At 48.2% G+C, this 27,451-nt stretch overlaps 1 protein-coding gene across 2 annotated transcripts; it reads right to left on the reverse strand.

Moving 5' to 3' along the window:
- Positions 1-2,078: 2,078 nt before the first annotated feature.
- Positions 2,079-27,451, reverse strand: LOC121307280 (ras-interacting protein 1-like). Of its 2 annotated transcripts, none has more exons than XM_041239459.1 (13): positions 26,956-27,451; positions 25,747-25,967; positions 24,685-24,882; positions 18,648-18,870; positions 14,051-14,382; positions 12,313-12,474; positions 10,701-10,738; positions 9,067-9,215; positions 6,619-6,725; positions 4,764-5,025; positions 3,808-3,983; positions 3,579-3,720; positions 2,079-2,610 (listed from the first exon to the last, which is right to left on the reverse strand). In XM_041239459.1, the coding sequence occupies exons 1-13, from the start codon at positions 27,407-27,409 to the stop codon at positions 2,432-2,434; spliced, it is 2,643 nt and encodes an 880-aa protein (XP_041095393.1). In that variant the 5' UTR covers positions 27,410-27,451; the 3' UTR covers positions 2,079-2,431. The 2 variants fall into 2 exon arrangements, 1 of the variants encoding a protein (XP_041095393.1); XR_005948305.1 differs by having other exon boundaries at positions 2,529-2,610; positions 3,343-3,720.

The raw sequence follows: 27,451 nt of genomic DNA on the forward strand, positions 1-27,451 counted from the left end.
AAAGAGTCCAGCCTGAGGAAATTGGTCATCCCTTTGAACCCCGGAGCAGGATACTGGATTATAACCCTGTGGGATGGGGATCAGTACTGAGCATGGACCTCACCATGGACACGACTCACCTTGGAGAAAAATAACCAGAAGATCAGTTCAGCTGGACAGTGACCCGTTTCAGCCTGGCCAGGGGTGGGGGGGGGGGGGGGGGGGGGGAGGGTTCACTCTTTGATGCAGTGACCTCTAAAGGTGTAAAGATGAGGAAAAAACCCATCTCCGACTTTATACAAGAGAGACTTCCTTCACTATTTTCTCTGTTTCAGATGTTGAAAATTGTGTTCACTTTTTGATGCCAGTGATATGAGAAAACCCATCTACACTTTTAAAGAGAGATTTACTGGGAGGATGTTTCCAAATTTCTGGACTGGCTGTTCTGCCCCTCTCAGAATGTGTCCTGTGAAGGAAGTTATAAAAGTAGACTAGCCAGACAACAGGGATGTATAATAATAATAATAATAACGTGAACCTCCTCTCCTCTTTCTCCCCTCCTCTCTCTCCTCTTTTCTGCTCTCTCTCCTCTTCTCTCTCCTCTTCTTCTCTCTTCTGCTCTCTCTCCTCTTCTCTCTCTCTCTCTCCTCTCTCCCTCTTCTCTCTCTCTCTCCCTCCAGTCTCCCCTCTTCTCTCTCTCCCCTCTCCTCTCTTCTATCTCTCTCCTCTCTTCTGCTCTCTCTCTCCTCTTCTCTCTCTCCCCTCCTCTCTGCTCTTTTCTGCTCTCTCCCCTCTTCTCTCTCTCCCCTCCTCTCTTCTCTCTCTACTCTGTGGTTTCTGTGCTGTGTTTAAATTATTGGGTTGGGTTAACTATGTCAACTCCTATTAAGATTGATAAGAATTAAATTGAGGTGTTTTTGAAGTAACAGTTTTATTTCAGCTAATAGCAAGATTACAAAGCATTGATAAACATTTACAATGCTCAGGGTAAAGCTACAGGCTATTAAAATAGAAATGGTTAATCTAAATCAGCCTGTCAGTGGCATCATCCATCCTCCATCCCAGCAATATAATTGCCACGTCTGCACATTCACAATCAGAGCTCTATATATCAATGTATGTATATCAACAGCGTGTAGAATAAGAACTGACAATGAAGAGTTTAATGGAAATTGATAAGTGTTTCTCCTGACATACGTAAAAATGTGACAGAGTGGTGGATGGATGTATCGACACACAGACACCCCCCTATATACCCACAATCCGATACTCTCAATATCTTGTGCTAAATAATGTTAATAGCCAGTGTCATGCCAATGGGATCGGCTCTTCTCTAGATAATGTTAATAGCCAGTGTCATGCCAATGGGATCGGCTCTTCTCTAGATGATGTTAATAGCCAGTGTCATGCCAATGGGATCGGCTCTTCTCTAGATGATGTTAATAGCCAGTGTCATGCCAATGGGATCGGCTCTTCTCTAGATGATGTTAATAGCCAGTGTCATGCCAATGGGATCGGCTCTTCTCTAGATGATGTTAATAGCCAGTGTCATGCCAATGGGATCGGCTCTTCTCTAGATAATGTTAATAGCCAGTGTCATGCCAATGGGATCAGCTCTTCTCTAGATAATGTTAATAGCCAGTGTCATGCCAATGGGATCGGCTCTTCTCTAGATAATGTTAATAGCCAGTGTCATGACAATGGGATCAGCTCTTCTCTAGATAATGTTAATAGCCAGTGTCATGCCAATGGGATCGGCTCTTCTCTAGATAATGTTAATAGCCAGTGTCATGCCAATGGGATCAGCTCTTCTCTAGATAATGTTAATAGCCAGTGTCATGCCAATGGGATCGGCTCTTCTCTAGATAATGTTAATAGCCAGTGTCATGCCAATGGGATCGGCTCTTCTCTAGATAATGTTAATAGCCAGTGTCATGCCAATGGGATCAGCTCTTCTCTAGATAATGTTAATAGCCAGTGTCATGCCAATGGGATCAGCTCTTCTCTAGATAATGTTAATAGCCAGTGTCATGCCAATGGGATCAGCTCTTCTCTAGATAATGTTAATAGCCAGTGTCATGACAATGGGATCAGCTCTTCTCTAGATAATGTTAATAGCCAGTGTCATGCCAATGGGATCGGCTCTTCTCTAGATAATGTTAATAGCCAGTGTCATGCCAATGGGATCGGCTCTTCTCTAGATGATGTTAATAGCCAGTATCATGCCAATGGGATCGGCTCTTCTCTAGATAATGTTAATAGCCAGTGTCGTGCCAATGGGATCGGCTCTTCTTCAGATATATGTTGAAATGTGTGAAGTGTGACAGACAGGCAGACAGATGTACAGACAAACAGACAGACACCCCCCTTTATCCCCAGAATCCCCTGTATCCAACATCTCCTTCTTGATTAGCTGCCTCTGTCGCTCACTGCTCTATGATTGGCTCTCTTCTCACAGCTGTAACCTCTGATTGGCCGGCAGGGCTTCCTGTTCCAGGTCCAATAGGAAGGCTCGGATCCTCTGCACTTCCTGCTGCAGCTCCTGCGACTTGATTGGCTCTCCCAACCCCAGCCGAGACACCTCATTAGGCAGGATCAGAGGGGGGTGATCCAGGAAACTCTCGAAGATATCTGATTGGGTAAGAGGAGAGAGGAGAGGAGAGGAGAGAGAGGGGAGAGAACTTGAACTATCTTTATGACTGTAAAAGTTTGATCTTCAGAAAATTAAAAAATTAGGGTCAAACTGTTTGCAAAAAAAAAAATATTGAGAGTGTCTTAACATTTCACACACAAGTGAAGAAAATTAAAAATAATAGCAGGTTAGACCATATTGCAAAAAGCATGGAATCCATCTAGAGAGGTCATGCTCACATTATACAAAGCCCTAGTCAGACTCCACCTAGAATACAGTGGGCAGTTTTGGTCACCTCACTACAAGAAAGACAGCATTGCACTGGAGAAGGTACAGAGACGAGCAGCCAGGCTGATCCCACATGAACTGTGAGGACAGGCTCAAAGAATTAAATCTGCTCGGGCAAAAGAAAAGAAGGGAAAGAGGGGACTTGATTGAAGTCTTTAAAATCATAAATGGTACAACGTTAACCCAAGAGACGGCTTCAAGTTTAGCACAGAGAGAAGAACAAGAGAGCACAGAGGAAGCTGAGTAGCATTTAGAGCAGAAGGTGGGAAGCACTTTGTGTCACAAATAATTATAAATGCATGGAATAGCCTAGCAGGTGAAGTAATAGGATCTACAACACTGGGAACATTAAAAAAAGACTGGATTCTCTGCTTTTAAATGAGTTCCCCCAGTAGGGGAGAATGTTGTGCTAACAAGGGGCGAGCCTCGATGGGCCAAATGACCTTTTCTTGTTCCCAAACGTTTCATATTGTAGCGTGCCCGGGGTCACGGGTCACGGCTGGTAGGTGTTGCAATCTGTGCTCTTCTGTACAGCGGTATCAGAGCCATGCGTCGGAGCGGGAGGTCCCAGGTTCGCGTCCCTCCGCCTGTGAGAAGCCCCTCCTTGCAGAAACCAAGGTTCGCCACAATATTATTGAATTTACTTTGAAGACATTCATCAGAATGGGGCATGGCCGACCTGAGCTCAGATTGGAATCTTCAGGGGGCTGCCAGGAAGTGGGCGGTTCCCTGCCGGCTCCCAGCCTATAGTGTCGCAGCAGGTGATTCAGCTGGGCGGGGCTTAGTAAGGGGTACTCCTCCTGGAGAGAAGACCAGCTAGACTGAAGAGAGAGGAGAGGGAGAGGAGAGAGAAATTTGAATTTGAATTTGAGATAGACAAGAAGGGGGAAGTGATGTCAGAGCCTTACATGTATGAGGCGGGTTTTGGGGATGCACAGGAAGTTGACAGTGATTGACAGCTTGCGGAAGAACTCATTGGCGATGTCACCGAGCCCTGCTCCCTGGAGCCAGTCCAGAACCAGGTCCAGATTCGTCCGGATTTGAACTGCGCGAGACCAGGTGAAGAACGAATCTGAACCAGAACCTGAGAGAGGAAAGAGAGAGGGGCCTTACACAGAGAAAGGACCTACACAGAGAGAAACAGAGACAGAGACACAGAGAGAGGAGTTACACAGAGAGACACAGAGTAGACACTGAGACACAGAGAGGACACAGAACGTTCTCAAATTGTCTCCTGTGCTAACACAGAGAGAGGAAAGAGAGGAGTTACACAGAGACACAGAGACACAGAGACACAAAGAGAGGAGTTACACAGAGAGACAGAGACACTGAGACACAAAGAGAGGAGTTACACAGAGAGACAGAGACACAGAGACACAAAGAGAGGAGTTACACAGAGGACACAGAGACACTGAGACACAGAGACACAAAGAGAGGAGTTACACAGAGAGACATAGAGACACAAAGAGAGGAGTTACACAGAAAGACAGAGACACTGAGACACAAAGAGAGGAGTTACACAGAGAGACATAGAGACACAGAGACACACAGAAAGACAGAGAGACACGATCTACAGAACAGTCTATTGTGACATGAGGAGAGAGAGGGAGAGGTTAGCTCACAGAGTGAGATGTCTCTGTCCACCCACTCTTCACACCTCAACACACTCCCATATCAGTGTACTGACTTCCACACACTGTCAAACTGTGTGTGTTTGTGTGTGTTGGATGTGTTGTGGACTGTGACTGTGGGACTCTACACACTGACACAAAGAAAACGCACACACACACTGACACACACTAAGACAAACACACAATGACACACACTAAGACACACACACACACAAAGAAACACACACACTCACCTCTCTCCATGAGTGTATTGAACAGCGAGGTGTTGCTGAAGAACAGCAGGTACCCGAAAGTCTGAGAGACGAGGTCGGGGTGCAGTTGACAGGCCCGCGTCAGCTCCAGCGTTGACAGGTACACCTCCAGCACCCGGGCCACGCCCCCTGGCATCAGGGACAGGTCAGGGGTCAGGGGCGAAGGGTCCAGGGGAAGAGCGGAGGGAGAAGGCAGGGAGAAGGGGTTTGAATCCAGCAGAGCTGGGAGAGCAGAGTACAGAGTCTGAGAGAGAGGAGGAGAAAAGGCAAGGGAGGGAGAGGGAGGAGGGAGAGAAGAGAGGGAGGGGGAGTGAGGAGAGGAGGAGAAAGGGCAAGGGAGGGAGAGGGAGGAGGGAGAGAAGAGAGGAAGGGGGGTGAGGAGGAGGAAAAAGGGGAAGGGAAGGAGAGGGAGGAGGGAGGGATGAGAGGGAAGAGGAGTGAGGAGAGGAGGAGAAAGGGCAAGGGAGGGAGAGGGAGGAGGGAGGGGGAGTGAGGAGAGGAGGAGAAAGGGCAAGGGAGCTCCTCCCTCTCCGAGCTCCTATCTGGGAGGGGGAGTGAGGAGGAGGAGAAAGGGCAAGGGAGTGAGAGGGAGAGGGAGTGAGGAAAGGAGAAAGGGCAAGGGAGGGAGAGGGAGGGGGAGTGAGGAGAGGAGAAAGGGCAAGGGAAGGAGAGGGAGGAGGGAGGGATGAGAGGGAAGAGGAGTGAGGAGAGGAGGAGAAGAGGAGGAAGGAGAGAGGGGGAGGGAGAGGAGGGAAGAGAGATAGAGAGTTAGATAGGATCATTCCTATAATAATAGTGTGGCAGGGCAGTAGCCCTGCATAAGGAGTTCAAGTTTTGTTTGTGTTTTGTTTATATTTTATATCAGTAATTGTCATTCCCTACTATGCAGCTCAGGTGCTCAGCAAGGACGCACTGACAGCCAATTGACTGAGGGGGGCGCGGTCAGGGTTGGGTTGACCAGGAGTCCCCGATTGGCTGGAGGGGTGGATCCAGAGGAGCTCCCAAACACTGAACGCCCGCTCTCCTCCTCCTAACCGTCTCTACAGCACGCCGGCTGTGTGTTTCCAGGTCTGGCTAATCAGAATTTGGCTCAAGCGCGTGATCAGTGACGGCATCGCCTAGCCTGAAACGTGAGAGCGAAATTAACCAAGACCGTGGACAGCAGCAGCAAGTCAGCGTGTGTGTGACTCGGACCGTCAGGACTGAGATCGCGAGAACGTGATCCGGGACTTCTTGTGTTTATAGTTGATGGGCCAATAATATAGCAAGGGTTCAGTGCAGCCTTTTAACAGCAGGACCCTGCTTATAGCGCCTTGCTTTTTGCGCGCAGTATGGGTTTCTCTTAACACGTAGCATTTTAGCTAATTCACCACTGTTTAGTGCATGAAGCCCTGAGTGTTTTCTCCCGCTCAAGGTATTCCATTGTTGGTACCCTAGTGGCGTCCACACTGCATTGTGTGATTATAAATAAATGTGCGCACCTGTGTGGCGTGGCAATGTAAAATAACTGTCTCTGTGTCCTGGCCCAGTGATCACCCACAACCCCAGAAAGAACCCTTTCACAAGTGGTTCGCCTCTGCTGTAGTTCAGACATGATCCTGAGAGCTCCATTGAAGCCACAGGGTCTGCTTTAAACTTTTTGAAAAGGTCTCCACGATGTGACGAGCGAAACAGGAGAGGAGAGAGCGAAGAGAAAGGAGAGATGAGAGAGAAGACAGGAGAGAGTAGCAGAGACAGACGAGAGAGGAAAAAGAAGAGAGAGCAGGGAGTTTATATAGAACGTTTTATTTTAAAACTTTAAGACAGGCAGTGATGTCACCAGTGAGCACGGGCTGACCTTGGTGAGGTAATAGACGCACTGCTGGAACGTGTACATGATGACATCATCAAGCAGCGCCAGCGCCTCAGAGCTTGTCTCCAGGTCAGCTGACACGTCACTCAAATCTGCAGCGGGAAAAAACAAAACAAAACCAAAAAAAAGCCACTTATAGAGCTCTCAAGATTCTTGTGACACATGATACGACGTATTATCCGGCAGTCTGAAATCTATGTCGTTCTCAGGCAACACTGTGACTAGGCTGTATAATAGGAAAGAAGATTAGATATGCAGACAGGCAGGCAGGCAAACAGACAGGCAGGCAGACAGGCAGGCAGACAGGCAGGCAGGCAGGCAGACAGGCCCACGGCAGACAGACAGGGCAAACCGACAGGCAGGCAGGCAGGCAGACAAGACAGGCAGGCTCACAGGCAGGCAGAGACAGGCAGAGCAGGCAGGCAGGCAGGCAGGCAGGCAGGCAGGGCAAAAACAGGAACAGGCAAACAGACAGGCAGGCGGAGGCAGGCAGTCTGTTCCAGGTCAGGCACGCCCAGTCAGTTTGTATGTCAGAAAGGCAGGCCGGCAGGCAGGCCGGAAAACAGGCAGGCAGACAGCCAGGCAGGCAGAGACAGGCAGGCAAACAGGCAGGCAGGCAGGCAGGCAGGCAGGCAGACAGACAGGCAGACAGGCAGGCAGGCAGGCAGGCAGAGACAGGCAGGCAGGCAAACAGGCAGGCAGGCAGGCAGGCAGGCAGGCAGGCAGACAGGCAGGCAGCAGGCAGGCTGCAGCCGTATCTGTCAGTCCGCCAGTGCAGGCAGGCAGGCAGGCAGGCAGGCAGAGACAGGCAGGCAGGCAGGCAGGCAGACAGGCAGGCAGGCAGGCAGGACAGGCAGGCAGGCAGGCAGGCAGGCAGGGAGGCAGGCAGGCAGGCAGGCAGGTCAGGCACAGGCAGGCAGGCAGACAGGCAGGCAGGCAGACAGGCAGGGAGGCAGGCAGGCAGACAGACAGACAGGCAGGCAGAGACAGGCAGGCAGGCAGGCAGGCAGGCAGGCAGGCGCACCGGCCAGCAGACCGGCAGGCGCAGGAGGCAGAAAGGCAGACAGCGTAAGGCAGCCGGCAGGCAGGCGGCAGGGCAACGGCCACAGTCCGGCAGGCAGGCACGGCCGTACGGACAGGTAGGCGTACGGCCGTCCAGACAGGCAGGCAGGCAGGCAGGCAGGCAGGCAAACAGACAGGTCACAGGGCAGGCAGGCAGGCAAACAGGACAGGCAGGCAGGCAGGCAGGCAGGCAGAGGCAGGCAGGCAAGACGACAGGCAGGCAGGCAGGCAGGCAAACAGACAGGCAGGCAGGCAGGCAGAGACAGGCAGGCAGGCAGGCAGGCAGGCAGGCAGGCAGGCAGGCAGACAGGCAGACAGGCAGGCAGGCAGGCAGGCAGGCAGGGAGGCAGGCAGGCAGGCAGGCAGGCAGACAGCAGGCAACTAGGCTAGAGGCCGGCAGGCAGAGATGCAGGCAGGCAGCAGGCAGGGCAGGCATGACGCGCTGGCAGGCAAGAGGCCCAGGCAGGGCAGCGCAGAGACAGGCCAGGCAGAGACAGGCAGCGCAGGGCAGGCAGGGACGGCAGGCAGGGGCAGGCAGGCAGGGAAGGGCAGGCAGGGTAGGCAGGGAGGACAGGGGAGGCAGGCAGGCAGGCAGGCAGGCAGGCAGGCAGGCAGGCAGAGACAGGCAGGCAGGAGGGCAGGGAGGCAGGGAGGCAGGCAGGCAGGCAGGCAGGCAGGCAGGCAGGGAGGCAGGCAGGGAGGCAGGGAGGGAGGCAGGCAGGCAGGCAGGCAGGCAGGCAGGCAGGCAGGCAGGCAGGCAGGCAGGCAGGCAGGCAAACAGACAGACAGGCAGGCAGGCAGGCAGGCAGGCAGGCAGGCAGGCAGGCAGGCAGGCAGGCAGGCAAACAGACAGGAGAGGCAGGGCAGGCAGGCAGGCAGGCAGGTCCCGTTAGGGCAAGGACAGGCAGGTTGTCACAGACAGGTTAGACAGGCAGGCAGGCAGGCAGGCAGGCAGAGGCAGGCAGGCAGGTAGGCAGGGAGGCAGGCAGGCAGGCAGACAGACAGACAGGCAGGCAGGCAGGCAGGCAGGCAGGATGGCAGGCAGAGGCGGCCGGCCAGGTAGGCAGGCAGGCAGGCAGGCAGGCAGGCAGGCAGGCAGGCAGGCAGGCAGGCAGGCAGGCAGGAAGGCCAGGAGGGCAGGCAGGCAGGCTAGGACAGGGCAGCAGGCAGATGTCAGGCCGGCAGGCGTAGGCAGAGCAGTAGGCAGGCAGGCAGGTAGGTAGGCAGGCAGGCAGGCAGAGCACAGGGGCAGGCAGGGAGGCAGGCAGGCAGGCAAGCAGAGACAGGCAGGCAGGTAGGCAGGGAAGCAGGCAGGCAGGCAGGCATGCTTTGTTTTCTCTCAGACACACACACACACTAATGAAGCCTCACTCTCAAACTCCAGGTCTCGCTCCATGTCCTCAACTTTGACCTGGATGTAGTTCAGCAGCTCAGTGGCATTGGACATCCAGAACATGAGGGGTCGGAGTTCAGAGGTCAGGGCCTCTATGCTGAGCTCACTCACATCGCTCTTCTCCTGACTGTGGACATAAACTTTATCCAGTGATAATCTTTCATTTCAGTTTTTAGAAAATGCCTCAAACTGTTTATGTAAACTCTAGAGGACCCTCTTCGCCTGTCTGTTATAAATAACTACAGCTCCCATCATCCTTCGCTGTCATTCATTCAGACTCTACTTGCTGATCGCTCAGTCCTGATCATTTCAGTATTTAAGGGGGTCCGACAGGGGTCAGAGCCCTTAGAAGAGTTCACACATAAAATTTGCACACTAAAGTCTCCTACCCATTTGTTTACCTGTTTTTTAATACCAGACCTCTCTGTGCTTTACAATGCTTCCCTGTGCTTTACCAGACCTCTCTGTGCTTTCGAATGCTTCCCTATGCTTTACCAGACCTCTCTGTGCTTTACAATGCTTCCATGTGCTTTACCAGACATCTCTGTGCTTTACAATGCTTCCCTATAATTTACCAGACCTCTCTGTGTTTTACAATGCTTCCATATGTTTTACCAGACCTCTCTGTGCTTTACAATGCTTCCCTGTGCTTTACCAGACCTCTCTGTGCTTTACAATGCTTCCCTATGCTTTACCAGACCTCTCTGTGCTTTACAATGCTTCCCTATGCTTTACCAGACCTCTCTGTGCTTTACAATGCTTCCCTATGCTTTACCAGACCTCTCTGTGCTTTACAATGCTTCCCTATGCTTTACCAGACCCCTCTGTACTTTACAATGCTTCCCTATGCTTTACCAGACCTCTCTGTGCTTTACAATGCTTCCCTATGCTTTACCAGACCTCTCTGTGCTTTACAATGCTTCCCTGTGCTTTACCAGACCTCTCTGTGCTTTACAATGCTTCCCTATGCTTTACCATACCTCTCTGTGCTTTACAATGCTTGTCCTATGCTTTACCATACCTCTCTGTGCTTTACAATGCTTCCCTATGCTTTACCATACCTCTCTGTGCTTTACAATGCTTCCCTATGGTTTACCAGACCTCTCTGTGCTTTACAATGCTTCCCTGTGCTTTACCAGACCCTCTCTGTGCTTTACAATGCTTCCCTATGCTTTACCAGACCTCTCTGTGCTTTACAGTGCTTCCCTATGCTTTACCAGACCTCTCTGTGCTTTACAATGCTTCCCTATGCTTTACCAGACCTCTCTGCGCTTTACAATGCTTCCCTGTGCTTTACCAGACCTCTCTGTGCTTTACAATGCTTCCCTATGCTTTACCAGACCTCTCTGTGCTTTACAATGCTTCCCTGTGCTTTACCAGACCTCTCTGTGCTTTACAATGCTTCCCTATGCTTTACTTTTTTACACTGTGCTGTGCTTTCACTGTAGGACAATTTTATAAGGGTTAGTTTATCATGGTTTATGTTTGGTTTTTTTATATGCTTTACCTTACCTCTCTGTGGTTTACCACGCTGCCACTGTGCTGTATCACACTTGCTGTGTTGTTACTAATGCACTCTCTGATCTAAGACACTGTCTTTAAAGATACTCACTTCTCTGGTTGCTTGTCTCCAATCTCTTTGATTTTGTCCTGGAGAGGAGGGAGAGAGAGAATGTAAGAGAGGGAGTGTGGGAGAGAGGAGAGAGGAGAGAGGAGAGAGAGGAGAGAGAACAAATTAAGGGAACATAAGAACATAAGAAAATTTACAAACGGGAGGAGGCCATTCGGCCCATCTTGCTCGTTTGGTTGTTAGTAGCTTATTGATCCCAAAATCTCATCAAGCAGCTTCTTGAAGGTTCCCAGGGTGTCAGCTTCAACAACATTACTGGGGAGTTGATTCCAGACCCTCACGATTCTCTGTGTAAAAAGTGTCTCCTATTTTCTGTTCTGAATGCCCCTTTTTCTAAACTCCATTTGTGACCCCTGGTCCTTGTTTCTTTTTTCAGGCTGAAAAAGTCCCTTGGGTCGACACTGTCAATACCTTTTAGAATTTTGAATGCTTGAATTAGGTCGCCACGTAGTCTTCTTTGTTCAAGACTGAACAGATTCAATTCTTTTAGCCTGTCTGCATATGACATGCCTTTCAAGCCCGGAATAATTCTGGTCGCTCTTCTTTGCACTCTTTCTAGAGCAGCAATATCTTTTTTTTAGCGAGGTGACCAGAACTGCACACAATATTCAAGATGAGGTCTTACTAGTGCATTGTTCAATTTTAACATTACTTCCCTTGATTTAAATTCAACACTTTTCACAATGTATCCGAGCATCTTGTTAGCCTTTTTTATAGCTTCCCCACATTGTCTAGATGAAGACATTTCTGAGTCAACAAAAACTCCTAGGTCTTTTTCATAGATTCCTTCTCCAATTTCAATATCTCCCATATGATATTTATAATGTACATTTTTATTTCCTGCGTGCAGTACCTTACACTTTTCTCTATTAAATGTCATTTGCCATGTGTCTGCCCAGTTCTGAATCTTGTCTAGATCATTTTGAATGTCCTTTGCTGCTGCAACAGTGTTTGCCACTCCTCCTACTTTGTGTCTTCTGCAAATTTAACAAGTTTGCTTACTATACCAGAATCTAAATCATTAATATAGATTAGAAATAGCAGAGGACCTCCACTAGTTTAGTCAGGAGAAAGGAGAGAGGAGAGAGGAGAGAGAGGAAAGAGGAGAGAGGAAAGAGGAGAGAGAGGAAAGAGGAGAGAGGAAAGAGGAAAGAGGAGAGAGGAAAGAGGAAAGAGGAGAGAGGAGAGAGAAGAGAGAGGTGCGAGAGGAGAAAGATGAGAGAGGAAAGAGAGGAGAGAAGAGAGAAGAGAGAAGAGAGAAGAGAGGAGAGAAGAGAGAGGAGAGAGGAGAAAGGAGAGAGGGTGATTTTATACAAGCAACACGGAGCAGACAGACTCAGTGTGGTCTGGTGCAGTCAGTAGGATTTATAGAAATGATGGCAGTGCAGACAGACAGAGATTTACACACAGGAGACACAGGACAGAGACACGACACCTTAAACACACAAAAACACACTGACACACGCTCACAGACACATGCAAACAGACATTCTCTTCAACCCAGACACACACACTGACACACACTCTATCACAAAGATACTCAGACACTCTTTTACCCACACAGACACTCGCTCTCAGACAGACACAGACTCACCCACACCAGTCCCTTCACCAAATTGGCTGTTTTGAGCAGCAGGGCTGGCAGGTGGGCGGGGTCCAGGTGTTTGGAGGCGTGGTCTATGCAGAGTGACAGCAGGAAGGCAGGAGCCAGAGCCCCGGTCCCTGAGTCAGGTGACCCGTTCTTCTCAACAATCTCCTGACAGAGAACAAAATCAACAGAATGAAATCCACAGAATGAAATCCACAGAATTAAATCCACAGAATTAAATCAACAGACAAAATCAACAATTGAAATCAACAGAATGAAATCCACAGACAAAATCCACAGAATTAAATCCACAGACAAAATCAACAGAATGAAATTCACAGACAAAATCAACAGAATGAAATTCACAGACAAAACCAACAGAATGAAATTCACAGACAAAATCAACAATTGAAATCAACAGAATTAAATCCACAGACAAAATCAACAGAATGAAACCCACAGACAAAATCAGCAGAATGAAATCCACAGACAAAAATCAACAGAAAGAAATTCACAGACAAAATCAGCAGAATGAAATCCACAGACAAAAATCAACAATTGAAATCAACAGAATTCAATCCACAGACAAAATCAACAGAATGAAATTCACAGACAAAATCAACAGAATGAAATTCACAGACAGAATCAACAATTGAAATCAACAGAATTAAATCCACAGACAAAATCAACAGAATGAAATCCACAGACAAAATCAACAGAATTAAATCCACAGACAAAAATCAACAATTGAAATCAACAGAATTCAATCCACAGACGAACTCAACAGAATGAAATCCACAGAATTAATCTTCAGTTGCTGATGAACAGGGTTGTATTTTTTTCACAGTTATCATGATTTCAGTGAAATCTGCCCATTGTGAATTATGCAGTTATCTGGGAAAATCCCCATGTTTGAAAGAATAGGGTAAATGCATATATTTCTATATTTCTGAAAATAAGTGCAGCAACGTTTGCATTCAGGAACCTGGCAGCTGGTTTAGTCTGCTTCCTTCCTGTAAACGATGAAACACATTGCGGAGAGCCGCATGACTTGTTCTGGTTCAGCTTGGCTTTGGGTAACTGTCAGCACATGTCGAATAAGAATGTGGCTTTCTAAACACATGAATGAATGGTCCTCAAGGCGATAGTCGTATTTCGTCTTAGGATAATATAAAAATCTCTATATTGTTTTAGCTAGAACTCCCATCATTTGTTCCAATCATGCTTGCTTGTTTTATGTTGTCCTCATTAAACAAGTGACTGGTGAGACTGAACGGGAATAAGAATTTGACCCCGTGTTTTTCGACTGTGTTTATATAGCATTTGCTAACGCAGTTGAACCGGAAGTAGTATTTTGCTGGATAAAACCACTTAAATGCTCATTACTTATTCATTTAGAACCGCAGCAAATGTGATCCGCAATACGTCACGACAGCCCCCCTCACCCCAAGCATGTGGGAGCTGCTATAACTCTAGGGCAGTGCATCAGGACTAGAAAGAAAAATGCAGTCCTTCTTCCTTCATGATAAGATCTGGTACCTTTGTGTTTACAAATGAACCCCAGGATATTTCTTTAAAAGGAAGCAGACAGACAGAGCGACAGACAAACCGACACATATACAGAGAACCAGACAGACACACAGACCCAGACAAAGAGGCAGACACACGGACTCACGCACAAACATACACACTCACACACACACTCTAACACACAGACACTCGCACACACACAGTGCGGTTTTACCCTGAGTAGCTGTTCCTCGTGTGCTGTGCTGTATCTCAGCACTGGCTGTGTGCAGGTCAGGTACTCCCTCAAGAGAGCCTGCCTCTCTGCCTGCGATCGACCGCACGCCTGGCAGCACAGCGCCCCTACGAGGCTGGGAGAAGACCGTGTGGGGGAGAGGAGGGCAGGGAGGAGGGGGGCCGAGACACAGTGCGGGTCTTTATACAGGAAGAGGAAGTGCTGGCCCAGCCCAAGCACATCCCCCGGCCTCAGCTCCGCCTCCCTCACTAGCTCCACCCCGTTATGAGTCACGACCCCGCCCCTGAAGGGACGGACCAATGTTGTTGAAGGGGCTGAAAGAGAGAAAAGGTGCCTATGCCGTTTAAATAAAGTCTAATAGTAAAAGTGTCCCACAGTAAAAGCACAACAAAGTGTAATAAAGCACAGTGAAAGCAGGGTAAAACACAGAGAGGTCTGCTAAAGCATAGGGAAGCATTGTAAAGCACAGAGAGGTCTGGTAAAGCACAGGGAAGCATTGTAAAGCACAGAGAGGTCTGGTAAAGCACAGGGAAGCATTGTAAAAGCACAGAGAGGTCTGGTAAAGCACAGGGAAAAAGCATAGGGAAGCATTGTAAAGCACAGAGAGGTCTGGTAAAGCATAGGGAAGCATTGTAAAGCACAGAGAGGTCTGGTAAAGCACAGGGAAGCATTGTAAAGCACAGAGAGGTCTGGTAAAGCACAGGGAAGCATTGTAAAGCACAGAGAGGTCTGGTAAAGCATAGGGAAGCATTGTAAAGCACAGAGAGGTCTGGTAAAGCACAGGGAAGCATTGTAAAGCACAGAGAGGTCTGGTAAAGCATAGGGAAGCATTGTAAAGCACAGAGAGGTCTGGTAAAGCATAGGGAAGCATTGTAAAGCACAGAGAGGTTGGTAAAGCATAGGGAAGCATTGTTAAAGCACAGAGAGGTATGGTAAAGCACAGGGAAGCATTGTAAAGCACAGAGAGGTCTGGTAAAGCACAGGGAAGCATTGTAAAGCACAGAGAGGTCTGGTAAAGCATAGGGAAGCATTGTAAAGCACAGAGAGGTCTGGTAAAGCACAGGGAAGCATTGCAAAGCACAGAGAGGTAATGGTAAAGCATAGGGAAGCATTGTAAAGCACAGAGAGATCGGGTAAAGCACAGGGAAGCATTGTAAAGCACAGAGAGGTACTGGTAAAGCACAGGGAAGCATTGTAAAGCACAGAGAGGTCTGGTAAAGCATAGGAAAGCATTGTAAAGCACAGGGAAGCATTATAAAGCACAGAGATGTCTAGTAAAACACAGGGAAGCATTGTAAAGCACAGAGAGGTCTGGTAAAGCACAGGGAAGCATTGTAAAGCACAGAGAGGTCTGGTAAAGCACAGGGAAGCATTGTAAAGCACAGAGAGGTCTGGTAAAGCACAGGGAAGCATTGTAAAGCACAGAGAGGTATGGTAAAGCATAGGGAAGCATTGTAAAGCACAGAGAGGTCTGGTAAAGCACAGGGAAGCATTGCAAAGCACAGAGAGGTCTGGTAAAGCAGAGGGAAGCATGTAAAGCACAGAGAGGTCTGGTAAAGCATAGGGAAGCATTGTAAAGCACAGAGAGGTCTGGTAAAGCACAGGGAAGCATTGTAAAGCACAGAGAGGTTTGTAAAGCACAGAGATGTCTGGTAAAGCACAGGGAAGCATTGTAAAGCACAGAGAGGTCTGGTAAAGCATAGGGAAGCATTGTAAAGCACAGAGAGGTCTGGTAAAGCACAGGGAAGCATTGTAAAGCACAGAGAGGTCTGGTAAAGCACAGGGAAGCATTGCAAAGCACAGAGAGGTATAGTAAAGCATAGGGAAGCATTGTAAAGCACAGAGAGGTATGGTAAAGCATAGGGAAGCATTGTAAAGCACAGAGAGGTCTGGTAAAGCATAGGGGAGCATTGTAAAGCACAGAGAGGTGTGGTAAAGCATAGGGAAGCATTGTAAAGCACAGAGAGGTCTGGTAAAGCATAGGGAAGCATTGTAGAGCACAGAGAGGTCTGGTAAAGCACAGGGAAGCATTGTAAAGCACAGAGAGGTCTGGTAAAGCATAGGGAAGCATTGTAAAGCACAGAGAGGTCTGGTAAAGCATAGGGAAGCATTGTAAAGCACAGAGAGGTCTGGTAAAGCATAGGGAAGCATTGTAAAGCACAGAGAGGTCTGGTAAAGCATAGGGAAGCATTGTAAAGCACAGAGAGGTCTGGTAAAGCATAGGGAAGCATTGTAAAGCACAGAGAGGTCTGGTAAAGCACAGGGAAGCATTGTAAAGCACAGAGAGGTCTGGTAAAGCATAGGGAAGCATTGTAAAGCACAGAGAGGTCTGGTAAAGCACAGGGAAGCATTGCAAAGCACAGAGAGGTCTGGTAAAGCATAGGGAAGCATTGTAAAGCACAGAGAGAGCGTTGTAAAGCACAGGGAAGCATTGTAAAGCACAGAGAGGTCTGGTAAAGCACCTTACTGCATTGCAAAGCACAGAGAGGTCTGGTAAAGCACATAGAGAGCTGGTAAAGCACAGGGAAGCATTATAAAGCACAGAGAGGTCTGGTAAAGCACAGGGAAGCATTGTAAAGCACAGAGAGGTCTGGTAAAAAGCATAGGGAAGCATTGTAAAGCACAGAGAGGTCTGGTAAAGCACAGGGAAGCATTGTAAAGCACAGAGAGGTCTGGTAAAGCACAGGGAAGCATTGTAAAGCACAGAGAGGTCTGGTAAAGCATAGGGAAGCATTGTAAAGCACAGAGAGGTCTGGTAAAGCACAGGGAAGCATTGCAAAGCACAGAGAGGTCTGGTAAAGCACAGGGAAGCATTGTAAAGCACAGAGAGGTCTGGTAAAGCATAGGGAAGCATTGTAAAGCACAGAGAGGTCTGGTAAAGCACAGGGAAGCATTGTAAAGCACAGAGAGGTCTGGTAAAGCACAGAGATGTCTGGTAAAGCACAGGGAAGCATTGTAAAGCACAGAGAGGTCTGGTAAAGCATAGGGAAGCATTGTAAAGCACAGAGAGGTCTGGTAAAGCACAGGGAAGCATTGTAAAGCACAGAGAGGTTGGGTAAAGCACAGGGAAGCATTGCAAAGCACAGAGAGGTATGGTAAAGCATAGGGAAGCATTGTAAAGCACAGAGAGGTCTGGTAAAGCACCGAAGCATTGTAGCACAGAGAGGTCTGGTAAAGCATAGGGAAGCATTGTAAAGACCAGAGAGGTGTGGTAAAGCACTAGGGAAGCATTGTAAAGCGCAGAGAGGTCTAGTAAAGCACAGGGAAGCATTGTAAAGCACAGAGAGGTCTGGTAAAAGCATAGGGAAGCATTGTAAAGCACAGAGAGGTACTGTAAAGCATAGGGACATTGTAAAGCACAGAGAGGTGTGGTAAAGCACAGGGAAGCATTGTAAAGCACAGAGAGGTCTGGTAAAGCACTGAAGCATTGTAAAGCACAGAGAGGTACTGGTAAAGCACAGACAAGCATTGTAAAGCACAGAGAGGTCTGGTAAAGCATAGGGAAGCTGTTGTAAAGAACAGACAGGTATGGTACAGCATAGTTAAGCATAGAAAAGCACAGACACAATACACTCACACACATACACACACACACACACATACACACTTACACCACACACACACACACACACACACACACATACACACACACACACAACACACACACACACACACACACAACACACACACTCACACACACACACACACACACACACACACACACACTCACACACACACTAGACACACACTTACTGCACACACACAGACTACACAGGACACACACACACACACACACACACACACACCTTACACACACACACACACACACACACCCAACACACTGTTACACACACATACACACACACACACACACACACACACACACACAACACACACACACACTGCACACACACACACACACACACACACACACTCACACACACACACACACACAGACACACACACACTGTTACACACCACTACACACACACAACACACACACACACACACACACACTTACACACACACACACACACACAACACACACACACACACAATACACATCACACACAAGGGAGGAGGAGTGTAGAGGAATGCACACACGGGCGGGAGCAGGGAGTGTCGACCCAATCACGCGGGTTTTACTACACACACACACACACACACAGACACTCACACACACACACACACACTCTCACACGGAATGACATGATGTCCTGGAATTGGTGACGAAACACTATCTGTATGCTCTGTCCTGGAATGACGGAAATATCCTGCCAGATCCACCTGTCCTGGAATCGCGCACGACATAGATATGTCGATCTGGAAGACTGCGATATGTGGTGTCAAGTAGTGCGCCGGGATCTGCATTTGTCCCAGGAAATGAGAGACAGATACTCTCATTGTCCCGAATGACCTCACAATACTATCTGCTTGTCCCGGACTCCCGACGGACAATAATGGCTGATTCTGAGTCCGGACTGAAAATGTGACTGTGTTAATGCTCTCTGAGAAACGAAATCTGACGAGGAATATGGCAGAGACTATACCTTACTGCTGTTATACAGACTGCCAGTACCTGTCTCTGCATAGAGGGCATGTCCTCGGAGGGCTGAGTCCCTGCGGACCATTAGGTGCCTGGGAAGGATGTCAGGGGCTGAGAGGAAGGTGTCAACCCTCAGCTTGTCCCTCCTCCTCCTCTCCTTCTCTCTATCGCTCCCCCTCTCCCTCTCCCTCTCCGCTGGGGTCAGAGTGCGCCCAAAAATGTGAGTGTGTCCCGCCATCACATAGAGAACGAAGTCCTGAGAGAAAAAGGCAGAGACAACCTTACTGCTGTTATACAGACTAGACAGGACCTTACTGCTGTTATAGAGAGTAAACAGGGCCTTACTGCTGTTATACAGACTAGACAGGACCTTACTGCTGTTATACAGACTAGACAGGACCTTACTGCTGTTATACAGACTAGACAGGACCTTACTGCTGTTATACAGACTAGACAGGACCTTACTGCTGTTATACAGACTAGACAGGGCCTTACTGCTGTTATACAGACTAGACAGGGCCTTACTGCTGTTATACAGAGTAGACAGGGCCTTACTGCTGTTATATAGATTAGACAGGGCCTTACTGCTGTTATATAGACTAAACAGGACCTTACTGCTGTTATATAGACTAGACAGGGCCTTACTGCTGTTATATAGATTAGACAGGGCCTTACTGCTGTTATACAGAGTAGACAGGGCCTTACTGCTGTTATACAGACTAGACAGGACCTTACTGCTGTTATACAGAATAGACAGGGCCTTACTGCTGTTATACAGACTAGACAGAGGACCTTACTGCTGTTATACAGACTAGACAGGACCTTACTGCTGTTATACAGACTAGACAGGACCTTACTGCTGTTATACAGACTAGACAGGACCTTACTGCTGTTATACAGACTAGACAGGACCTTACTGCTGTTATACAGACTAGACAGGACCTTACTGCTGTTATACAGACTAGACAGGACCTTACTGCTGTTATACAGACTAGACAGGACCTTACTGCTGTTATACAGACTAGACAGTGCCTTACTGCTGTTATACAGACTAGACAGGACCTTACTGCTGTTATACAGACTAGACAGGACCTTACTGCTGTTATACAGACTAGACAGGACCTTACTGCTGTTATACAGACTAGACAGGACCTTACTGCTGTTATACAGACTAGACAGGACCTTACTGCTGTTATACAGACTAGACAGGACCTTACTGCTGTTATACAGACTAGACAGGGCCTTACTGCTGTTATATAGACTAGACAGGACCTTACTGCTGTTATAGAGACTAGACAGGGCCTTACTGCTGTTATATAGACTAGACAGGACCTTACTGCTGTTATATAGACTAGACAGGGCCTTACTGCTGTTATATAGATTAGACAGGGCCTTACTGCTGTTATATAGAGTAGACAGGGCCTTACTGCTGTTATATAGACTAGACAGGGCCTTACTGCTGTTATACAGACTAGACAGGACCTTACTGCTGTTATATAGACTAGACAGGGCCTTACTGCTGTTATATAGATTAGACAGGGCCTTACTGCTGTTATATAGATTAGACAGGGCCTTACTGCTGTTATATAGATTAGACAGGCCTTACTGCTGTTATATAGAGACAGGGCCTTACTGCTGTTATACAGATTAGACAGGGCCTTACTGCTGTTATATAGATTAGACAGGGCCTTACTGCTGTTATACAGACTAGACAGGGCCTTACTGCTGTTATACAGACAGACAGGGCCTTACTGCTGTTATATAGATTAGACAGGGCCTTACTGCTGTTATATAGACTAGACAGGGCCTTACTGCTGTTATATAGACTAGACAGGGCCTTACTGCTGTTATATAGACTAGACAGGACCTTACTGCTGTTATATAGACTAGACAGGGCCTTACTGCTGTTATATAGACTAGACAGGGCCTTACTGCTGTTATATAGAGTAGACAGGGCCTTACTGCTGTTATATAGATTAGACAGGGCCTTACTGCTGTTATATAGATTAGACAGGGCCTTACTGCTGTTATATAGATTAGACAGGGCCTTACTGCTGTTATATAGATTAGACAGGGCCTTACTGCTGTTATATAGACTAGACAGGGCCTTACTGCTGTTATACAGACTAGACAGGACCTTACTGCTGTTATATAGACTAGACAGGACCTTACTGCTGTTATATAGACTAGACAGGACCTTACTGCTGTTATATAGACTAGACAGGACCTTACTGCTGTTATACAGACTAGACAGGACCTTACTGCTGTTATATAGACTAGACAGGACCTTACTGCTGTTATACAGACTAGACAGGACCTTACTGCTGTTATACAGACTAGACAGGGCCTTACTGCTGTTATACAGACTAGACAGGACCTTACTGCTGTTATATAGACTAGACAGGGCCTTACTGCTGTTATATAGACTAGACAGGGCCTTACTGCTGTTATATAGACTAGACAGGACCTTACTGCTGTTATATAGACTAGACAGGACCTTACTGCTGTTATACAGACTAGACAGGACCTTACTGCTGTTATATAGACTAGACAGGGCCTTACTGCTGTTATATAGACTAGACAGGACCTTACTGCTGTTATACAGACTAGACAGGACCTTACTGCTGTTATACAGACTAGACAGGACCTTACTGCTGTTATACAGACTAGACAGGACCTTACTGCTGTTATACAGACTAGACAGGACCTTACTGCTGTTATACAGACTAGACAGGGCCTTACTGCTGTTATATAGACTAGACAGGACCTTACTGCTGTTATACAGACTAGACAGGACCTTACTGCTGTTATACAGACTAGACAGGACCTTACTGCTGTTATACAGACTAGACAGGACCTTACTGCTGTTATATAGACTAGACAGGACCTTACTGCTGTTATACAGACTAGACAGGACCTTACTGCTGTTATACAGACTAGACAGGACCTTACTGCTGTTATACAGACTAGACAGGACCTTACTGCTGTTATATAGACTAGACAGGACCTTACTGCTGTTATACAGACTAGACAGGACCTTACTGCTGTTATATAGACTAGACAGGACCTTACTGCTGTTATACAGACTAGACAGGACCTTACTGCTGTTATATAGACTAGACAGGACCTTACTGTTGTTATACAGACTAGACAGGACCTTACTGCTGTTATATAGACTAGACAGGACCTTACTGCTGTTATACAGACTAGACAGGACCTTACTGCTGTTATACAGACTAGACAGGACCTTACTGCTGTTATACAGACTAGACAGGACCTTACTGCTGTTATATAGACTAGACAGGACCTTACTGCTGTTATATAGACTAGACAGGACCTTACTGCTGTTATACAGACTAGACAGGACCTTACTGCTGTTATATAGACTAGACAGGACCTTACTGCTGTTATATAGACTAGACAGGACCTTACTGCTGTTATATAGACTAGACAGGACCTTACTGCTGTTATACAGACTAGACAGGACCTTACTGCTGTTATACAGACTAGACAGGACCTTACTGCTGTTATACAGACTAGACAGGACCTTACTGCTGTTATATAGACTAGACAGGACCTTACTGCTGTTATATAGACTAGACAGGACCTTACTGCTGTTATACAGACTAGACAGGACCTTACTGCTGTTATATAGACTAGACAGGACCTTACTGCTGTTATACAGACTAGACAGGGCCTTACTGCTGTTATACAGACTAGACAGGACCTTACTGCTGTTATATAGACTAGACAGGGCCTTACTGCTGTTATACAGATTAGACAGGGCCTTACTGCTGTTATAGAGATTAGACAGGGCCTTACTGCTGTTATACAGACTAGACAGGACCTTACTGCTGTTATATAGACTAGACAGGGCCTTACTGCTGTTATACAGACTAGACAGGGCCTTACTGCTGTTATATAGACTAGACAGGGCCTTACTGCTGTTATACAGACTAGACAGGACCTTACTGCTGTTATACAGACTAGACAGGACCTTACTGCTGTTATACAGACTAGACAGGACCTTACTGCTGTTATACAGACTAGACAGGACCTTACTGCTGTTATACAGACTAGACAGGACCTTACTGCTGTTATACAGACTAGACAGGACCTTACTGCTGTTATACAGACTAGACAGGACCTTACTGCTGTTATATAGACTAGACAGGGCCTTACTGCTGTTATAGAGAGTAAACAGGGCCTTACTGCTGTTATATAGACTAGACAGGGCCTTACTGCTGTTATATAGATTAGACAGGGCCTTACTGCTGTTATATAGACTAAACAGGGCCTTACTGCTGTTATATAGATTAGACAGGGCCTTACTGCTGTTATAGAGAGTAGACAGGGCCTTACTGCTGTTATATAGACTAGACAGGACCTTACTGCTGTTATAGAGAGTAAACAGGGCCTTACTGCTGTTATACAGACTAGACAGGACCTTACTGCTGTTATATAGAGTAGACAGGGCCTTACTGCTGTTATACAGACTAGACAGGACCTTACTGCTGTTATACAGACTAGACAGGACCTTACTGCTGTTATACAGACTAGACAGGACCTTACTGCTGTTATATAGACTAGACAGGGCCTTACTGCTGTTATACAGACTAGACAGGACCTTACTGCTGTTATAGAGAGTAAACAGGGCCTTACTGCTGTTATATAGACTAGACAGGACCTTACTGCTGTTATACAGACTAGACAGGACCTTACTGCTGTTATAGAGACTAGACAGGGCCTTACTGCTGTTATATAGACTAGACAGGACCTTACTGCTGTTATACAGACTAGACAGGACCTTACTGCTGTTATACAGACTAGACAGGACCTTACTGCTGTTATACAGACTAGACAGGACCTTACTGCTGTTATATAGACTAGACAGGACCTTACTGCTGTTATACAGACTAGACAGGACCTTACTGCTGTTATACAGACTAGACAGGACCTTACTGCTGTTATACAGACTAGACAGGACCTTACTGCTGTTATACAGACTAGACAGGACCTTACTGCTGTTATACAGACTAGACAGGACCTTACTGCTGTTATATAGACTAGACAGGACCTTACTGCTGTTATACAGACTAGACAGGACCTTACTGCTGTTATACAGACTAGACAGGACCTTACTGCTGTTATACAGACTAGACAGGACCTTACTGCTGTTATACAGACTAGACAGGACCTTACTGCTGTTATATAGACTAGACAGGACCTTACTGCTGTTATACAGACTAGACAGGACCTTACTGCTGTTATACAGACTAGACAGGACCTTACTGCTGTTATACAGACTAGACAGGACCTTACTGCTGTTATACAGACTAGACAGGACCTTACTGCTGTTATACAGACTAGACAGGACCTTACTGCTGTTATATAGACTAGACAGGACCTTACTGCTGTTATATAGACTAGACAGGGCCTTACTGCTGTTATATAGACTAGACAGGGCCTTACTGCTGTTATATAGACTAGACAGGGCCTTACTGCTGTTATACAGACTAGACAGGACCTTACTGCTGTTATATAGACTAGACAGGGCCTTACTGCTGTTATATAGACTAGACAGGGCCTTACTGCTGTTATAGAGAGTAAACAGGGCCTTACTGCTGTTATATAGACTAGACAGGACCTTACTGCTGTTATATAGACTAGACAGGACCTTACTGCTGTTATATAGACTAGACAGGGCCTTACTGCTGTTATATAGACTAGACAGGACCTTACTGCTGTTATAGAGAGTAAACAGGGCCTTACTGCTGTTATATAGACTAGACAGGGCCTTACTGCTGTTATAGAGACTAGACAGGGCCTTACTGCTGATATAGAGAGTAAACAGGGCCTTACTGCTGATATAGAGAGTAGACAGAGACTTACTGCTGTTATATTAGGGAGAAAGAGGGGAGAGGAGAGGGATAATGGAAGAAGGAGAGACACACAGAGAGACACAGAGACAAACACAGACAAAGAGACACATAGACACAGAGAGATACACACAGACACAGAGAGACATACACAGAGACACTGAGATTCCCTTCTCCATCTCTCCTCTCACCTTTTTCTGAGTGTAGCCCTGCAGTAGCAGGAAGTAGGGCCGGTCTGTAGGGGGCAGTATAAGGCTTTGGGACAATTTCTCCAGATCACTGCAGCCGCTTCCCCTCTCGCCCTCCCCCCCTGCTCCTCCTCCTCTCCTCTCTCCACCCCTCCCCTCCTGTCCTCCCACCTCTTTTGATCCAGCCGTCAACGAGTCAGACTGAGGACAGAAATAATCAACAGAAAGTGTGAGAACCAGTGTGTGTGACTGTGTGTGTCAGTGTCTGTGTCCGAGTGTAGCGGCGAAGGGGCAGATAAAGGAACACGAGTCCACACACACCAGACACAGTCATTGTGTTTGTCGTGTGTGTGTGTGTGTGGGTGTGTGGTGTGTGTGTGTGTGTGTGTCTGTGTGTGTGTGTGTGTGTGTGTGTGTGTGTGTGTGTGTGTGTGTGTGTGTGTGTGTGTGTGTGTGTGTGTGTGTGTGTGTGTGTGTGTGTGTGTGTGTGTGTGTGTGTGTGTGTGTGTGTGTGTGTGTGTGTGTGTGTGTGTGTGTGTGTGTGTGTGTGTGTGTGTTTTGTGTGTGTGTGTGTGTTGTGTGTGTGTGTGTGTGTGTGTGTGTGTGTGTGTGTGTGTGTGTGTGTGTGTGTGTTGTGTGTGTGTGTGTGTGTGTGTGTGTGTGTGTGTGTGTGTGTGTGTGTGTGTGTGTGTGTGTGTGTGTGTGTGTGTGTGTGTGTGTGTGTGTGTGTGTGTGTGTGTGTGTGTGTCAGTGTGTGTGTGTGTGTGTGTGTGTGTGTGTGTGTGTGTGTGTGTGTGTGTGTGTGTGTGTGTGTGTGTGTGTGTGTGTGTGTGTGTGTGTGTGTGTGTGTGTGTGTGTGTGTGTGTGTGTGTGTGTGTGTGTGTGTGTGTGTGTGTGTGTGTGTGTGTGTGTGTGTGTGTGTGTGTGTGTGTGTGTGTGTGTGTGTCAGTGTGTGTGTGTGTGTGTGTGTGTGTGTGTGTGTATGTGTGTCTCAGCGTGTCTCAGTGTGTCTCAGTGTGTCTCTCACTGTGTTTTTCTTTCTGTGTATGTCTCATATAAACTAACTGGAGTGTCAGCCAGGCCCTCCCCCTCATCCAGCAGCATGCTCTTCACGTGCTTGCGCTCCTCGCTCTGGTTGCCATGGCGACGGCGCACGCTCAGGTGCATGTCGCTGATGCTGCGCCGGAGCTCCGCCCCCTTCTCATCCCGACCACGCCCACTGTCTTCGATCCCGCCCCCGGATGCCATGCGAGAGCGGATTGTGCAGAGCCTGCGGGTCACGAGACCTGGGGAGAGGTGGGGGGGGGTTTATAAAATCTCAATGTTTAAAACGTATCTCTTCTCTCCTCTGTTCCTGCCAGTGCTCTCCTCCTCTCCTCTCTGTCCTCTTATTTTCTTATCTCTCCTCTCTCCCCTCTCCCTCTAGAGCATAGCGTTAAGTCACGCCGTTGCATGATCGAGAGGAACGACGAGGCCGGAGCCTAGGGAGGGAGAGAAATCTCGTCTGCGAGGTAGGAGGAGAGGTCGATGCCGCCTAACAAGGGAGAGAGAGATGCGACTAGAGCGACGCGAGGACATATTTTAGGCTTACCTCATAGTGAGACAGACCCGGAGCGGTGTGGACGGGCACTAGAGAAGGAGCGGAAAGGAGGAGCAAGTTCTCTCTCTCCGCGAGGCGCGAGGGCGGCCCGTCTCCTCGCGGGGCAGGCTAGGAGGAGCAGCGGAGAGACTCCTCCTCTGAGAGGAGAAGGGAGGATCTTAGCGGAGCAACTCCAGGAGCTTAGAGCGGAGAGGACGATGAGGAGGAGGGAGGCATATAAGCCTCTCCTTTCTTTCTCCTCTCTTCTCCTCTCTTCCTCTCCTTTCCTCCTCTCTCCACTCTCCCCTCCCCTGCTCTCTATCCTCTCCTTCTCTCTCTCCTCTCTTCTCTCTCTCTCTCCTCTCCTCTCTCCTCTCTCTCTCCTCTCCTCTCTCCTCCTCTCTCCTCTCCTCTCTCTCCTCTCCTTCTCCTCTCTCTCTTCTCTCTCCTCTCTCCCCTCCCTCTCTCTTACCTCAGCGTTCTCCTCTCTCCTCTCTTCTCCTCCTCTCTCTCCTCTCCTTTTCTTCTCCTCTCTCCCTCTCTCTCTCCTCCTCTCTCCTCTCTCCCCTCCCCTCTCTCCTCCTCCTCCCTCCTCTCCTCTCTCTCTCTCTCCTCCTCCTCCTCTCCTCTCCTCTTCCTCTCCTCTCTTCCTCTCCTTTCCTCCTCTCTCCACTCTCCCCTCCCCTCTCTCTTACCTGCAGTGTTCTCCTCCTCCTCTCCTCTCCTCTTCCTCTCCTCCTCTCTCTCGCACTCCTCTCTCCTCCTGATTTCAAAGCGTCTCTCAAACCCTTCCTTCGGTCTCCACATCTCCATGAGCAGCAGGGGGCGCTCCGAGCTGGCCACGCCCCTCCGGCACTCTGCCGTCCAGCCGGCCCCGCCCCCCGACTCCGCCCCCGGTCCCTCCACCAGGGGGTGCCCGATGACATCATACAGCACAAAGTCACTCGCTGACAACGCGCAATCCTCCTCTCCTCCTCTCTCTCTCTTCTCTCCACCTCTCTCTCTCCTCCTCTCTCTCATCCCCCTCTCCTCTCCTCCGCAGCACATGTCCGTAACGGTTAATAAAATCTGCCACGATCTCTCCGGCTGTGGCGCTCTTGGTCGCCAGAACGCTTTTATAGTTTGCCCCCATCGACAGGGCGTCTCCATAAATCTTTATCAGTCCAGGGGGGCTGCTGCACCCACCCCCTC

The sequence above is a fragment of the Polyodon spathula genome, chromosome 54 (genome assembly GCF_017654505.1).
Source record: "Polyodon spathula isolate WHYD16114869_AA chromosome 54, ASM1765450v1, whole genome shotgun sequence".
Classification (NCBI taxonomy): Eukaryota; Metazoa; Chordata; class Actinopteri; order Acipenseriformes; family Polyodontidae; genus Polyodon; species Polyodon spathula.